At 40.1% G+C, this 18,007-nt stretch overlaps 1 protein-coding gene across 1 annotated transcript; it reads right to left on the bottom strand.

The window, feature by feature from the left end:
* Window positions 1-8,993: 8,993 nt before the first annotated feature.
* Window positions 8,994-15,338, bottom strand: LOC111237384 (protein CutA homolog). Its single transcript, XM_022766464.1, has 6 exons — window positions 15,046-15,338; window positions 14,361-14,509; window positions 12,638-12,697; window positions 10,607-10,652; window positions 10,457-10,506; window positions 8,994-9,496 (listed from the first exon to the last, which is right to left on the bottom strand). Exons 1-6 carry the CDS (start codon window positions 15,148-15,150, stop codon window positions 9,394-9,396), a joined length of 513 nt encoding a protein of 170 aa, XP_022622185.1. The 5' UTR covers window positions 15,151-15,338; the 3' UTR covers window positions 8,994-9,393.
* Window positions 15,339-18,007: the final 2,669 nt, after the last annotated feature.

Here is an 18,007-nt window from a genome sequence, read left to right as displayed (position 1 = left end):
CTAAACAACACTTTACTAATTAGAACAATCGGCTGTAACAAAGTGTGAGTGAAAAGAAAACAAGGAGATCCCAGCTGAAGTAGCACAAGCCTTGTCATTGTATCTAGGTCAGAAGAAAGCAGTATTCTCCAGTCCATATGTACTTTCACAGCTGTGCTTTGGATGTGAAGCGCTTGTAGTAGCTGGAGCTACTCCACCTTAATGCACTCCCTCCAGCACCTCCATATGGGAAAAGGTACACCTCCTGTTTTGCTACAGTAACAGTCATCATGGTTATCACCTCGTATTGCACAACACATGTGCTCATGGGCATGCATAAGAGGAAAAACACACAAACAGGAAAATGGACAGATGGGGAGAGGGAGAGGGAGAGAGGTAACGGGAGAGAGAAGCCAGGGAAACAAGAGAGAAAATAAGAATGTGGCATTTAACGGTGACAAAAAGGGAAACAAGATGGATAATGATGCAGGAAAAGAGAAGGATGGCAGAGATGCACATCTTGTTTTGCATTTACCTGACAAGGAATCAGAAGACATGCTTTCCTGCTGCTGCATCTTGAATGCTGGCTCCAGTATGAGACTCTTGTGTGAGAGTGTGTGTGTCCACAAGCTACAGAGAGTGAGCGAGGCAGCATGCCTCACTGTGTGTTTTGATGACGGGAGTCCGCGTAGCCGCTCGGGGAGGGAGCGAGCAACAGAGCCAGGAGGAGGAAGGTGTGGGAGAAGAAATTAGCTTCTTTATTACCTTGCCAAGTGTCTCCAATCTCATTCTCAATTTCTCTCATTCTCGTTCTCATTTGAGTGTGAGAATATGTGTGTGTGTGTGTGTGTGTGTCTCTCTCACACAAAGCACATGTGCTGCAGATGAGGATTTATGAGGTGCACAGAGGCAGGGAGATGGGAGGAGCATGAGGAAAGGAGGGATTCATAGACGTTGAAGCATTGGAGGAGGAGGAGGTGCTGAAGAGAGGAAGAAAGCAATCACCTTCAGTGTAGGCTTACTCACTCAGGCACTGAGCCATTACTCTGCCCTCCCCTCCACGTAACCTTGCAATGCAGCGCGCTAAGCCAATTCAGAGCTTACGTGGACCACAACATCTGTTCGGCTGTGAGAGTGAGGGATCGTAACTTTAGTGAATTTGCAGCTTAAATAGCAAGATGTCAACTTGCCTATAAGAGCAGACAAGAAATCCACATGCTCACTATTAAAGCCTGCACAGTTCACTACACTGTGCAACAAGTACAAAACCCTTTTTTTTTTTTTTTTGTCTTTAGCTGCTGTGTGCAGGTAGACATCTCCAAAATCATAAGCCCTATGTTTTCCTCTGTTTCTCTGTCCATTTCAGTGACGTGCTGTGACTTTGACAGGCAAGCAGAGCCAAAAAACCAAGTATACCCACAACCCACTACTCCCACGCTCACCAACTCAGCATGCGACTCAGCTGTTTTCCAGACTAAAACATACCTTTTCATGACAGGTGTAACAGCAAATCACAGAGGACACAGAGGAAAAATATCTAAAAACACGATGACACCCTCTAGTGACATCACAGAATCCTGCATTTCTCTGCCTCAATATTCTGTCCCAGACGTCAGTGTAATTTCCTCCTGTTACCTCTTGATGCTTCAGAAAAAGACTAAAAGTAATGCACAAGCACAGTTTCCACACGCATCTGCACATGCTAATGATGCAATATCATAGCTGATCTCAGAACAGTGGAAGTTGGGTCATGGGCAGCTTTATAAGCCATGTTTGCCTTGGTTGTCCTGACGGCATACCACTGATTCATTTTGTGTGTTTTTAAAATGCACACCAACACTGTACTTCTAATGAAGAAGAATGGGATTCTGTATTTCATTAGATGAGTCAGAGATTCTTAATGTTGTCCTTGATTTGCTTGTTAGATGAATGAGAGTCTTCTCATGACTTGCAGTTGATTAAAACCCAATTAGATGACACCAGGTCTGGTATGTGCATTCAGTTTGAAGACTGTAATTCAAGGAATGCACTGTGTTTCTAAAACACTGATTATACATGACTGCTAGCACATGTCATTATGCGTGCTTGGGTACTTTTTTTTTTTTCTTTTCTTTTTTTAACAGAGGACTTTTTCCATGGATTCCACAAACACCCCATTTGCATTTGGTTTTTAAAATGCGATCTGCACATGGCTACGTTATCCAGATAATAAACATTGTTGTTTACACCTGATTATTTTTTTTTACGCGTTCTCGTTATCCTCATTGAGATTGTGTCTCTGTCCTCTGGCTCAAAACCTGCTCATGAACAATTTCAAGTGGTGGCATATTGTACAGGTTGTGCTCACACCTACCTAAGATCAGAACGCAGTACAAGCCAGGCTACCTCCGATAGTGGTCAGGGAACATCTACACTTAACATGCATTTTTCCTTATCTGGATAAGGTGTCTGGCTACAAATAGCATTTTACTACCAGGTGTTGATGGGGTAACAAATTTCTAATTGCCCTCAAACACTAGTTTGGCACCCTTTGGACTCAATCAATGATGTGTATATTAAGTTAGTGATTAATCAGCTCAGTTAGCTTGGCATCACTTCAAAAGTGTTACTGTCCATTTTCAGAGCTTTACACTGGTCACCATTGTTCTCTGCTGTCTGGTCTCTCTGCTCGTAAGTTTAACACACATCACTTTCTCACACTCCTCTGGTTTTCTCTGCTAAACCGACAATGTTTTTTTTTCTGTTTTTTTTTCACTGAATATTTGTCAGCTTTCAACTGTGTAGCATGGAGAGAGGACAACCAGTGAGTGCAAAGCTAAAGAGGGCAGTAAACATGGCTGCTGTTGTAACAAGTCCATGCTATGTGCTATGCTGCATTAAATATAAAAGCTCATTCTCTTCCTGTTTAAGAATTCCATCTTGGTCTACTGTGAGGGCATATTATTTAATGCACTTACTTTTTCTTTCAAGCAAAACTTTAAGAAAGCAGGAGAGGAATAATTTAATTCTAAAATATGCATTCAAATTACAAAAAAAAGTAGCTTTTCTGCCCTTGGAAGCAGGTCTGGGGTGCTGTATAATCATGTTGCACCTCCCCCAGGGAAGAGCAGTTTTCTGGAGAACTCGTCTGGACTCTCCTCCCAGCCCATTAGTTAACTGTCTGCCGCTAATATATTCCTCCTACTTGCAGTGTATTCATCCTGCTCCAGCCCCTTTTTTCGGATTGTGCACCACGCTTGCACTTGCACCTGTGGTCACCAAAACTGCAAAGATGAGTCATCCTTTTGTGTGCTTGCTAACAACCAGTGGTAGCAATAACGGCACTAAAAATAGCTTTCATTTTGACAGTGGTTTGGGTAACTCAACATTACAGCACATTTTCAGCCAAACCAAATTACTTATAGCCATTATTACCCAGATCAGGTGAGAATAGGTACAGTAATCCAATTACATTAGCACCTAAAAACTCGAAAATGAAGAAACACAAGACATAAATTACATCTGCTGTAACTATTGCACCAACAGCACATACAGTTAGGCCCAGAAATATTTGGACAGTGACACAATCTTCATGATTTGGGCTCTGCATGCCACCACATTGGATTTGAAATGAAACAACTACAACGGAATTTAAGTACAGACTTTAAGGTTTAATTCAAGGGGTTGAACAAAAACATGATTAAACATGTAGGAATTGTAGCTATTTTTATACAAACGCTCCTCATTTCAGGGGCTCAAAAGTAATTGGACAAATAAACATAACTCTAAGTAAAATGTTACTTTTCAATATTTTGTTGATAATCCTTTGCAGGCAATGGCCTGAAATCTGGAACCCATGGACATCACCAAACGCTGGGTTTCCTCCTTTGTGATGCTTTGCCAGGCCTTTACTGCAGCTGTCTTCAGTTGTTGCTTGTTTGTGGGTCTTTCTGCCTTAAGTTTTGTCTTGAGCAAGTGAAATGCATGCTCAATTGGGTTGAGATCTGGTGACTGACTCGGCCATTGCAGAATATTCCACTTCTTTGCTTTAAAAAAACTCCTGGGTTGCTTTTGCAGTATGTTTTGGATCATTGTCCATCTGTACTGTGAAGCGCCGTCCAATCAACTTTGCTGCATTTGGCTGAATCTGAGCAGAAAGTATATCCCTATACACTTCAGAATTCATCCAGCTGCTTCTGTCTTTTGTCACATCATCAATAAACACAAGTGACCCAGTGCCATTGGAAGCCATGCATGCCCATGCCATCACACTGCCTCCACCATGTTTTACAGAAGATGTGGTGTGCTTTGGATCATGAGCTGTTCCAATTCTTCTCCAAACTTTCTTCTTCCCATCATTCTGGTACAGGTTGATCTTAGTCTCATCTGTCCAAAGAATGCAGTTCCAGAACTGGGCTGGCTTCTCCAGGTGTTTTTTGGCAAAGTCAATTCTGGCCTTTCTATTTTTGAGGCTGATTAATGGTTTGCACCTTGTGGTGAATCCTTTGTATTTACTCTCATGAAGTCTTCTCTTTATGGTAGACTTAGATACTGATACACCTACTTCCTGGAGAGTGTTCTTCACTTGAGTGGATGTTGTGAAGGGGTTTTTCTTCACCATGGAAAGGATTCTGCGATCATCCACCACTGTTGTCTTCCGTGGACGTCCAGGCCTTTTTGAGTTCCCAAGCTCACCAGTGCACTCTTTTTTTCTCAGAATGTACCAAACTGTTGATTTGGCCACTCCTAACATTTCTGCTATCTCTCTGATGGATTTCTTCTTTTTTTCAGCCTCAGGATGGTCTGTTTCACCTCCATTGAGAGCTCCTTTGACCGCATGTTGTGTGTTCACAGCAACAGCTTCCAAATGCAAACGCCACACCTGGAATCAACTCCAGACCTTTTAACTGCTTAATTGATGACAGGTTAACGAGGGAAGAGCCCATGCAGCCTTGTTATTTTTTTTTTGCAGCCTTCTGAGTCAATTGTCCAATTACTTTTGGTCCCTTGAAAAAGAGGTGGCTGAGAGTCTGCACTTTATGCCCATATTGATTATATAATTGTATCCTGAATATGTTTTCGTAAACAGCTAAAATAACAAAACTTGTGTCACTGTCCAAATATTTCTGGGCCTAACTGTAAGACACTCATGCTTTTTGAATTTTCCCAGGAAGTGAAATAATCTTTCATAATTTGCCAATAATCTTGATCATACATTAAGGATACCCTTAAGGGACAAATGTAGTGTGGCTTTAGCCCTCTGGGGATTCAGACATCTGTATTAAACACTAATTAATGCACTCTATATGAGGTAATATGTAAATAGTGTGAATGTCATTTTGCACACTGTCATCTTTACATTGCTTAAGCCCTTTTTTTTTTAAATTATCCAACTAAAGGAACAACCACACTAGACTGATGTCCCTTGATTTTTATTTTATTTTGTTAACCAGCTTCCTATTAAAACCCGTCGGTGGTCGCACACCATGTTGAACTTGTTCGCAAGGTTTGGCATCGGTGAATGTTTGCAGGTAAAAAAGGGAATACAGATCAATTAAAGATGAGTGAATTTTCAGACTTATTGTGAAACAGACTGTTAAACACATAGAATTATAAAAGCAATAGTCTGTGTTGGTTTGGCAAGACAAGCCTCCCTCAAGCTGTTTTCATTTTTATGACATGAGCAGCTCCAATAGCCTTTTGAAATGCTTTGACTCCTTGCTGCACCTCTTGACCCAAACCTGGCAGGACTATTTCTGGAAAAGCAATTCAGTGTAAACTGGAAAAAGCCAGGCGCCTTGGTGTGCTGAATGTCAGTGCTATTGGATTCCAATGCTGGACAAGAACTGGACACTGAATAGTAGTTTGTAAAACAAACCGATGTGATGTAAATAAACAGATGTTAGTCTGTCATTAATTAAGGGTTGTGGGTTTCTCACTTTCTAGTGAGCATTCATTAAAACTTTTAGTCACCTGCAGTTATTATAAATGTTAATAAATCCATTAATAAAGGGCCCATAGAGTAATACATCACGGCAGCAGTTGTAAATGTTAATAAGTTGTTGAAAACGGATGGACTTTGGTCCTGATGCCCTGTAGCTCTTTTCTAGAAGGTAAGTGGTCAAACAGTCTTAATAAATTAAAGAGCTAAAAAGAAAAATCAAGCTTGATGCTGCAGGAGGATTTCCCATAACCTGGCAACCCAAAGGGTTTTCTTATTAAAGGCTGACAAATGATCTATAAAGCATTGGTACATGATTTATTAACACTGACAAAACCATTAATTACAGTGTATAAGATGCAATATGACTCTAAACCAGTACTTGAATACCTTGCAGTGGGAGTACAAACAGATGAGACTTGTTTGGAGTTGTGCACAGTGTTCATATGTACAGTATAAAATGGATTTAGTATACAAAATGTCATTGACCTCACTGCTTTAAGCTTTAGACTTTTCATGATGGTGCTGTTTATACGTTGTTGTGGCAATCACAGCAAATACACACAATTTCACAAAACTATATGCTGGCTCACCTTCCTTGCCTCTCTAGATCAAATGTCAGTATGTGTGTGTTTATGTGTGTGTGTGTGTGTGTGTGTGCGTGTGTGACATCTTCAGTTTATTGAATTGCTCAGTGGGAGAATGTTATCTGTGTCTGTTTCTTACGGCTTATTCTTAATTATCTTGTTCCTACCTCTGCAACCCATGGAGAATCTAATGAAACCCAGGAAGAAAAACAGCCTGCCATATGACTATGGTGTTTACACAACTTGAATAATCATGTGGAAATATAAAGTCTTGGGTTTTTCTCAAGTTACCATAACCAATTAGATTTTAACTGAGTATACTGTATAGAGCTTCTTCACAGAAATTGTTTCATTCGAGTGAAAACTAATTATGTATCAGATGTAGAGAAACCAGTGCTCAGTGAGGTTGATAGTACTTGGCAATAATATACCAATATATGAGAGACACACTATGCACTAATTGGAATCTATCTTCAGTTTGAATTTGATTTTGTTTGAATATTGCTAAGGCACAAATCATGTGTCGAGTGACAGTTATGACATTTGTCAGTTCTGTGGCGTAGGGTGCAGGGGTGGAAACAAAAGCTCCAAAACTCACTCCACCCTTCCTCTGTTACCCAAATATCACATAAGCACTGTACAGTACTTGTTTTGGTGGTGGTGGAGGAAAGAGGGAAAAACTGCTCAGGCACCTTTAAAATTACTTAGTAGAGGAGTGGTAGCAAGAGATGTAAGAGAAAACAAAAGGAAAGCAACCTGGAAGAATTATGTTGAGCAGTGAAATGAGCAGATTGTATTTTTGTTTTTAGTATTTAAGCTAAAAAATTACAAATCAATATGATTGACATGTGATTCACAGTTTCCATGTGTATTGAAACACCACCATCTAGTGAACATTGAGTCATATTGCAGGATAAAGTTTCAGTTTTTGCAATATGAACTTACTTGTGTCTAGACAGCCATAATTACTTGTACCTTCTACTAATCATCTGTATGCATATTACTCATGCATACAAATCAATTTCAGCACAGATGTGTGTTTATGCAGTGAAGAGACACACACACTCATGCACACAGCAACCAAATGACCTGATCTCTGGACCTGATGGGGAGGATTATTTTGGCTCCACAGACACAACACCCAACTAACCCATGTCTGCAGTTTCTTTGTTGGGGCCTCATGCCGGAAACTGTTTGTGCAGACTGAGGCTTAGAGCGTGTTTTTGTTTAATGAGGTAAGCATGCATGGCTGAAAAGGTCTCTGTGACCACCAATATGGCATCGTATACCTAGTAGCATTTGTTGTCTTTGACAATATTGATGCTCTTTTTTTTTTTCAAACTGAACTGAACATTTAGAGGCACATCCATTATATTCATATTGGAAAATGTATGTGCTACATCTGTGGTCACGTGCCATATCTCCAATTCATATTTGTAAAGGCAAACATGAACTGAATTGCTCTCAAGACCTGACTGGTTAGTTTTTTTTTTCTTATTTCATTTGGCAAGACTATCAGATCAAGGATGGAAGACGAGCTCTGATCAGTAGCAGTTCTTTCATATGCAAACCCAACAATGAAAACCTTTTTATTTTTATAATTTGTCATTAGTAATACATGTGAGAGGCAGAGGAGGTGAGGAGGAGAGGCGCTCCTAAAACAGTCAAGCTTAGTGCCAAATACCTATCAGTCATTTCTGTTTAATTTATCCTCAGTAGATCTGTGTAGCTTTAATTGAGGTTATGTATGATGCTTGTAAATGTTTTAGTAGTAAAAGATGAGATAATCTGAAGCAGAGCAGGACTGAAATTCACCAATATTGCTTTTTTTTTAGCACAGGTCTGTCATTAACTGCTTCCCTCACACCAATAAAGGGAATGTAAACACCACGTGTGCACACGTGTTTGTGTCCCTCTTCTACAGCCTGACAAATCAATCAAGTATTGATCGGTAGGTACATGTAGATTGCTCCGGCATCCTGTTCCTCTGAGTGTTGCTGATCAGGTTTCTTTTTGTGAGGACGCAGCGTTTTTGAAAACGGCATTTAAAAATCTTGTGACTCTCCAGTTCATAACACTAAATTTAGTAGTATAATGTAATATTTATGAAGGAGCAATGTCATGGTCAGTTACAGCAAGTTCATGACTAGTATTCCTAACTGTGTTTTGTGCAATTGTAACAAATAAATTTCCCTGTGAGGGATCAAAGTCTTTCTGACTCTACTGATAACCATAGCATTAGGTTAATTGGTTTATCATTAGAGTCATGACATCAGTATGTTCCAGCCCATATGATTACTAAGTTAAAGCTGCAGGAAGGGTGATGTCATCTTAAGTAATTGCAAAAACAAAGAGCATGTTCATCACATGCAAATACTCAAGACACCAAAGATTACTTTATACAGGTAACCCTATTAGAGGACAGGGTTACCTGCATAAGAAGTGCATCACTATATAAGCAATAATGCTGTGGAGGCAAAGAATGCATGATACAGATCGTCAACCACTTAACAGTTAGTTTGTGGTCAGTTTAATCCATATTGCATCAGTTTTACCAGTGAAAATGAACTGATAATATACTGTCACAGTCGACTGGAACTATTTCACCCATTACATGATATTAGCTGACAGCTGGCAGCAAATCAGAAACAAGTATTTCCTGTGGCTGTGGCATAACGCTTTTTTAAAAGACTGAAATCAAATCTCCACAGTACATTGTGGAGTTTACAGTGAAAAGGTCAGAGCAACAGAATAATGTAAATGTCACGTATTGAACTTTTTGTTCAACAGAGTGTTTTCTGAACCCTTCGATCCAAAGCCTTCAGCACACAACAGCATGTGCACATGGCTCAGTTTCCTCCTCGGCTGCAGTCCATGCTGGCGCCAGTTCTGATTTTTAATGATGTATCAGTCATCTGGAAGGGCTTCATCCATCCATTTCATGTAAGCCAAACTACCGTCCTCCACTGGGAAGCTGAGGACTTCTGGGTTTGCATAAGGGTGGACAGACCTTGAAGGCACCCACACAAACAAGTCGCATAAAACCAATTTTGTTCATATAGATTAACACTTTAGAATCTCTGTTCTGGTTCCAGTCCTTTTCAACCTGTTTCTTTTTTCCTAGTTTTTGCCATTATGGCATTTGATGCTTAATAACTGACTAAACACATAGCTTTCCAGCAGTAGTTTGTTTTGGAGTTGGGCTTATCAGTGCACCACAAAGCCGAAAAACAAGTTCTACTTGTTGAATCAAAAATGCCTCACAACACAACCTTTAACAGAATAATACTGACACTGCAAAGAAACTCTTCATTCAATGTTTTCGTGAACCATTGCCAAAAATCTGCATATATAACAGTAGGAGATGCTGTTTTAAGTAGTTGATAGACCAGCAAGTTTAATGCTCTAATGCTGAGTTGTGCCAGTGGCAGAAAAAGGAAAAAATAAGCATTAATTCCTGATGGTAATTTTCATGCAGCACATGTAAGATCATTTGATATTACAAATTGTGTTTAGAAGGCTGTAGAAATACTGATATAGAACATAATACATCACATCCACCAACTTCTGCAATTCTATAAAAAAAAATCTAATTATCATTACTTTCTATTTTCTTTTGTATCTGCTTAAAAATCATTTTCACGCTAAAGCAACTAAATCTTTATCCTTCTATCTGAATAACATCGCTACATGAAAAAATACGCTTTTTATGAATAAAAAAGCTCTAAGTGTTTGATCTCAGTGCTATGGGAAAACTAGAGGTCCTCTTTGTTAAGCCCCTAGAGTGAAGTAATGAAATTTTAAGCACACAATGTGGCCCAAATTGAAAATAACCACTATGAACCCTTTTTAATGCGTGTCTAGAGGAGCAGACACAGCTTAAGCATTAAGTCTGAAACATTAATTTGAGGTACATTTTGCAATGACAATACTGATACAACCATATATTACATAAAAGCAAAAACCTCACCTCACAAAATCTATGACTTGCTGGATCCTGGAGGTCTTTGTTTTCACCAGCTGCAACAACAATGACATCTCATTTTACACATCTGCCTTCTCTTTCAACATGCCTGTAGAGTAAATGTTGATCACAAAGTGACTTCCTCAGGAAGCTTACCATCAGAATTTCACTTGCATCCTGGATTTCGCCTTTCCAATAGTACCTAAAACACCAGAGAAGACAAGACATTATAACTGTTCCTTGTATTGTAGATTGCTAAGGACTAAAAATAGCAGTGCGTGTAACATCCTGCAGCAGCCTTTAAATTTTGTAAAAGGAGAAAAAAAAAAAAACATTTCAAGAAAAACAGTATTTTCTGAAAGAACTCAACAATCAAACCTTCCCCCAACCACTTATTATGGCCACTGATTTACAAGTGTTATCGTCAAATTGCTCCTGGCAAGCTTTTATGGTGTCAAGTGCAAAACACTTTTTTTTTGTTGTTGACTGTGAAAGACAGCACAACACAAACTAAGAAGCCATATTAAAGCATGTTCCATGACAAATGGCCAAATAAATGTTAAATGTATGTAACTGAGACGTATCCACTAAACACCTGCACTCACACACAAACCCCAGACTACCTCCATCCCCTCACTCCTAAACTAATCAATCACATCCTCTATTTTTAGGCTAAACCTCTGTTTGGTTAACAGCTTTAATGCTGCATTTCCTCTTCAGTTAACCTTTAGACTTCACAGCCTGAGTTTATACTTCTTGTTCCTTTTGTGGTTATGCATTTACAGGAAAGCTAATCCATGCATACAGACACATGGCCCCTTTGAAGGCCAACTGTCGTTCAGTTTGTAATGATTGGGAAAACTGATAAAAGCATTTAGACACAGCCCCATTCACCTTGTGGTTTCCTCGGTAACCAGCTGTGCAGTAGCGAGGATAAAAAGGACATGCAGTGCATTCAGAAAGTAATCAGACCCCCTTCACTTTTTTTTCTCCACATTTTATGTTGCAGCCTTATGTTAGTTTAAATACATTTTTTACCTCAACAAACTACACTCAGTATCCCATAATGACAAAGCAGAGACAGATGTTTAGAGAGTTTTGCAACTTTTACTAAAAAGGAAAAACTGAACTATCATGCAGACATTGGTATTCAGACCCTTTACTTTGTACTTAGTTGAAGTACTTAGCACCTTTTGGCAACTTCTTGGGTGTGATGCAACAGGCCTTCCACACCTGGATTTTGGGGATTTTCTGTCATTCTTCTCTGCGGAGCATATCAAGCTCCGTCAGGTTGGATGGGAAGCGTAGGTGGGCAGCCATTTTCAGGTCTCTCTAGAGAAGTTCAATTCGGTTCAAGTCAGGACTCTGGCCTTGGCCACACAAGAACATTCAGAGTTGTCCCTTGGCCACTCCCTGCGTAGTGTTGGCTGTGTGCTTAAAGTCATGAGCCATCGTCCGAGCCTGAGGTCCTGAGCACTCTGGACCTGGTTTCGTTAAGGATTTCTCTGTATTTTTCTCCGATCAGCTTTTCCGCAACCCTGACCAGTCTCCCTGTCTCTGCCATTGAAAAACACCCCCACAGCATGATGCTGCCACCACCATGCTTCACCGTTGGGATGGTGTTGGGCAAATGATGATTTCCTGCAGACATGATGCTGAGAATTGAGGCCAATCTCACTTGTTTCTCACAGTCTCAGAGTCCTTTTTTAGGTGCTTTTTTTCTTTTTTTTTGCAAACTATGAGCAGCTTTAATGTGTCTTTCACTGAGAGGCTTCCATCTAGCCACTCTGCCATAAAGCCCAGAGCTCTGTGGGCAGTTCCAACAACCTCTTGGCTTGGCTTTTGCTCTGATCTGCCTTGTCAGCTGTGAGAACTTATATAGACAGGCGTGTGCCTTTCCAAATTATGTCCACTCAACTAAATTTACCACAGGTGGACTCCAGTCAAAGTGTACAAACATCTCAAAGATGATCAAGAGAAATGGGAGGCACCGAAGCTAAATTACAAGTGTCACAGAAAAGGGTCTGAGTAATGTGAACTTTCAGTTTTTCCCTTTTAACATTATATAGAGTGAAGAGGTGTGAATACGTGCATATGTGAGAGACATTTTAACTAAGCTAGTGTTTTGTGGTTGTGCGTCAGCTAGGTAAAAAGTTGTGTTAAAGATGGAGGTCAAATATGATTTACATTGTGGAGGTCCTGGAGAGAATGTTAATACTGGCTGCCAATCGCCTCTCCATGATTGCCCTGGAAAAGAAGACAGAATGGTGGGGAGCGTAGATGGGAACGGAGGGGGCAGACATGGGAAGAGAGGAAAGAAAAATTAAACACTTGCAAACCACCAGCTGTTTATCAATTACAACATGAAACGGAGCCCTTCATTATGGTGCTCTTCAAACGAGCTGCAGGAAAATGCTTCAGTGCATTAAATTCTGAAAAAGATAGTAAACTTTGCTTTCTGCTGCTGCTCAGCTGATATTACAGTTTATCACCATGCCCCTTCCTCAAACCAGGGGCTCTAGAGGGGGTGATTTACATATCTGGCACCCACTCTGTAGCTACTTTCTGTCTTGACATGTGGTAAATAGATGGAGCTCATTTACATGCAGCTAAAATGCCAACAAAGGAGATGAGAGTGCAAACACAGCGCTCTACCAGTAGTGGCTTTGACGAGATTGTATCTCTTCTCTATAAAGAAAAGCCACTTGTGTATGACTGACTGTGTATGACTTTGAATTGTTTAAGCCACTTAAACTAATTTGCAAACCACAAGTTGCATACCATAGCAAAAGAATTTAATTAGCATCCAGATTAAAGGAAAGGTTCAACATTTTCATAAAGACACTTATTTACTTTCTTTCCAAGGATTAGATGACTAGATTAATACCAATCATTTCTCTGGCAAATATACAGCTATAGAACCAGCAACCGGTTATCCTAGCTTAGGCAGCTCAAAGACTAGAAGCAGGGGGGAAACGAGTACCTTGACTCCAGCCTGAGCAGCACCTCCTTAAACTAAATTTTTATCTTGTTTTCTCAATGTGTAGGCCTACACAAACCCTGAGTATAAAACCTGCACTGTGTCCTAGAACTTAATCATTAAACCACAATTTGCTGATCTTACACTTTGGTTGTTGTACAGATTAAATGTGATCATCAGTGAGCTTTAGGTGTGCTGATTTTTTTTTTGTTTTGTTTTTCTCAACACTTTTTTGACAGAGCCAGACCACCTGTTTCCCCTGTTTCCAGATTTTTGTGCTAAGCTAACAAGCTGCTGGCTGTAGCTACATATTAATTGTACAGGCATGAGAGTGGTATTGATCTTCTCATCTAACTCTCTCTCAAAGGCGCTATATGTATGTTTTTGGTTTTTTTTCTGCCTCCAAACATGGTTTATTGCCAGGAACAGGTGGTTGGTGATGGTTGTTTGCCAAGAGCTTCAGCCATTGTTGTGTTTACAATACAAGAGGTTATAATATGCCATCTGGGCAGCGCCCCTGCTTCCGGGAAGAGTGGATGCTACAGTGACTCGCTATCAAAAAATGACAAGATGAGGGGGGTTGGTCTGGGGCTAGCTGGTTAGCATGCTAACTTCAGTAGAAGACAACAACAGTTAACATTGGAGTAGATTTCCACCACTGCAGCTCTTCGCAAGTAACAGAAGTAAGTTTTTGATGCTGAACGTGCAGCGTTTCTCATAGACAGGTAAGCTAACAGCTGTTAACGTTAATGTTGTTTATGCAGCGATAACAAAACTTGCATATAGCACCTTTTTTTTTTTTTTTTTTAAATGTCAAACCATTCCTTGTTCTGAATCAAAAAATGAAACCCTGTGTTTCTAGTGCTTACTTTATTTTTTTTTTTAACTATAACATGTAACCTGATATGATTGATTGATATGGTGTCGCACCTGCCGATGTCCTTGGCTGCCTGTTCGTTGGGACTGTTGAGGAGGAGGACAGAGTGGTGGCCTGGTACATAGCTCCCTGTCAAGGCTGAATGGAGATGAACGCCAATGGACCACAACCCGGGGTACATGGAAACAGACAGTACCAGGAACTGGAGAAGAGGAGGATGGGGAGTGGGTGCATTAAGGGACAAGAACATCTCAAAGTGCTGACATGTCAAAGTCACCTAACAGACTTTAAGAGCGTGTTTGCTGGGTGATGTTTGCATCTGTATTAAATTATTTGGACATGTGGTTTGTTCATGTCATTTTACGTCTGGATGAGGGGATGTTATAACTCAATTTAATTATCTCCTACCCCCTGAAAGGATTTCCATGTTTGTGTTGGATTGGATCCAGTATTTATCCTCTTATTATTTGGCGCTGTCTGTCAGAGATAAATGAGTATGGGCTTTGGCTTGGACGCAGAGACCAATTTATAATCTGTCCTACTTCTCTGCACAGCACAGCACAGCATCGCAGCTAGACATAGATGCACGTAAATCCAACACAAATGATGTTAGACTGAATACAATCAATAACAATTTGTCATCCCCGACTCCAGAGCCTTCTTGTTATGGGTTACTTAAGACTTTTCTCAAAGTTTCCATGTCATACTAGTCCACATAATAATCACAGCAGCTCTTACCACACATGACATGAGCAGCACCGACCGAAAGACAGAGTGGAAGACAGCCTCTTTATAGTATCGCTGGAACAGCCACTCCATCCTGTTAGTGGCAACAAATGTCATTCCCAGAGTCCGGCTGGTGTTGATAAAAAGCGGGACAAACTGTGCTGAACTTCATTCATAAAACCGCTTAGTCTTTCTTCCGGGATAATGGGTGTGCTGTCATTTTTATAACAACTTCAGCCCCGGTTAAACAGCTGCTTTATGAGAGGGAAAAACACTGGAAAGTCATTACCTTCCAAAGAAGGAGTGCATTGTGTTGACAGGTACTGTAGGTCGGACGGTCAAAGGCGGCGATAAATATCCGCGCCGTTCAATTGGTTGTTTAGACTTCCTGACACGCCGGTGACCAATCAGAATTGGCCGTTCACCTCCGCTGCCCTGCCTCCTGCCCGGGGTCATAATCGGCTTTGGTGTTTTTAGCCGTATGAACAACTTTCCTTTTTTTTTTTTTCCCCTGCCCCACATGTTTTGTGACGGCAACGTAAAGCTGTGGATTCATGAAATCAGGAGACAACACCACCGTTTTATGAGGATGTTCTTCAGTTGTGGAAGTAGACTACACTGCTGTGATAAATCATAAAGCTACATCACATTTTATCTCCCTATATCTACTATATCACATATTATTTATATTGTGCTGATGCTATATGCGACTGAATTCAGTGGTGGAATGAACATTTTTTTAAGCACTTGGGCATTTAAAAAATAGTATGTTAATTTTATGCTACTCTATACAGCTACACTACATTTCTTTTGACTTCACTACATTAAATGACAGTTGTAATTACTTCTCAGATTAAAATGATACATACAAAACACACAATCGTCTTATAAAGCTCTGAGTGTGAAGGGGACATGGGGGCGTGGTGCAATCCTGCTGCAGAAGGTGACCTCCAGAGTTTTTAGGTTAAGTGTCAGAAAATAATGAGTGGCTAATCTCCTGCAACAACTTGATGGTGGAGGACTTTTTAATTTCATAGTGATGTAGAATGCGACTGTATTATACACTGTGATTGAGGATATACACAGCACGACAGGCAAAGCGCCGGCCTACATTGGCCCTGCACGCTCCCTTTTGCAGTGTGAGCTTCTCTCTGTTCGCTTCTTAGTCTTTACTTTGAGTGTTCGACTTCAAAATGCACTGAGTCTCTTAAGGATTGAGCATACAGCCCAAAACCTTTCACACAGTCCTCTAATACCATGAGCTATGTGATCAGAGACACTTGAGCATCATTTCTTAAAGTCCTTCACTCTTTCATCTGGTTGTTGGACTTTCAAATTCACCAAGGATCGAACCTACAAACTTAAAACCATAAGCACTAAAAAGACATTTGACCCTTTGTGTGTTTACGTTGGACTTCAAAAATTCACCTGCAGCACCTGAGGATTAAGACAAAAAGCTTCAAAACCTCAGAGTGATCCTCTAACATCATGGGCAGACATGCTTGACCTTCATTTCTTAGAGTATTTTTGCTCTTTCCTTTACACTAGCCACTGACCTCAACACTTCTCACTGGCCTCTTACTCCTCCAGTTGGATTCTCAAGGAAATATCTGTCTTAGATTTTCCTATATCAAGAAGTAAGAGGAGCACTCTGTATGTTTACTTTGGGTTATAACCAAAATACACTTCAGATCCTGAGGATCGAACCCAAGACCTCAAAACCTCAAAGTCTTTAGAGAGACTCGGTTGTCTGGTTGAATAGCTTGATACCTTTACTAATTCTATAAGAGTTGCGTAGAAACATAACTTGGAAATGATGGCAATATTTCAGAAGTTCATAACAGAAAATGACACATTACTTCTGTTTGGAGTGTCAGAGCTGCAAAACATGATTAAATACAGTGGATTTAGATATGCTGTATATCTGTGACTGCTGCTGACAGTTAGTTTTTATGCAGCATTACCCCTCCCAAATCTGTCTGTTTCAATATCTCTCCTTTTTTGAGCTCATAAAAGGTCTAACAGGGAGTTTGATTTCTAAAAATATGCTATGTCACTCTGTAGCATCACATAGTATATGTGAATGGCTTTTTGGCAAACAAAAGAGATTACCCATGGAATATATAGCGTGGAATAATTATTTTTTATTGTAATAACGTAAAGTGCTTTATGGTCATTTTGATGTTTTGCCACCTTTGTAGCAGGAAATGTTACAACTTACACACTCTTCTACATTGGCTACTGAATTTTAAAGAAGTCAGAAAGAAACAAAATTGTATGAGGGGTGGGGTGGGGTTGGGGGGGGTGGGAGTTCCTCCACCACTACCTGTAAACCAGTAAATGTCCCTTGAGACTTTTTACTTTAAAATTATGCATGTTTTGTAAGATTAATAATGGGCTCCTGTTATGGAGCAGATAAAATTTACATGATAACAAAGGGTCCCTTTTTCCCCATGAATGGAGAAGTAGTCTCCGACTTTTGGACCACATTGTATACTGTATTATTCATGTGGAAAAAGCATTACAACCTTGACAAACCTTCAGCAGCTAAACCGTTACAAGCTCTTTAGTCACTACAGTCAGTTGTGAACTTAAGTGCATTTCAAAGATGCCATTTATGTTATATGAAAGTTTAAAGGACATGTGTTGCAGAGTGATATAACTGCTGTCCATCTGTTACAGGAAGAGGACGTACTAGCTTTGAGTGGCGTGTAACACTTCAGCACCTGGACAAGACAGATGTGTGTTTGTTTACAGCACAATATGCAAAAATACAGATCTGAAATAAAAAGCTCTGTATTCTCCCTTTTTTAGAGACATAAGACCAGCCTCTCTGATTTGCGGATATTCTGTGCAAAGGCAATACAACAGTTACATGCAAACGCGCAGATGTATGGGTGTGGGTACACACATCCCACACACATCATCACACACAATGAGTAAAGCAACATGTCCTTTTCAGATAAGCTACACA

The sequence above is a fragment of the Seriola dumerili genome, unplaced genomic scaffold (assembly GCF_002260705.1).
Source record: "Seriola dumerili isolate Sdu_G_001 unplaced genomic scaffold, Sdu_1.0 BDQW01000853.1, whole genome shotgun sequence".
NCBI lineage: Eukaryota > Metazoa > Chordata > Actinopteri > Carangiformes > Carangidae > Seriola > Seriola dumerili.
This window is presented reverse-complemented; position numbering and strand designations above follow the sequence as displayed.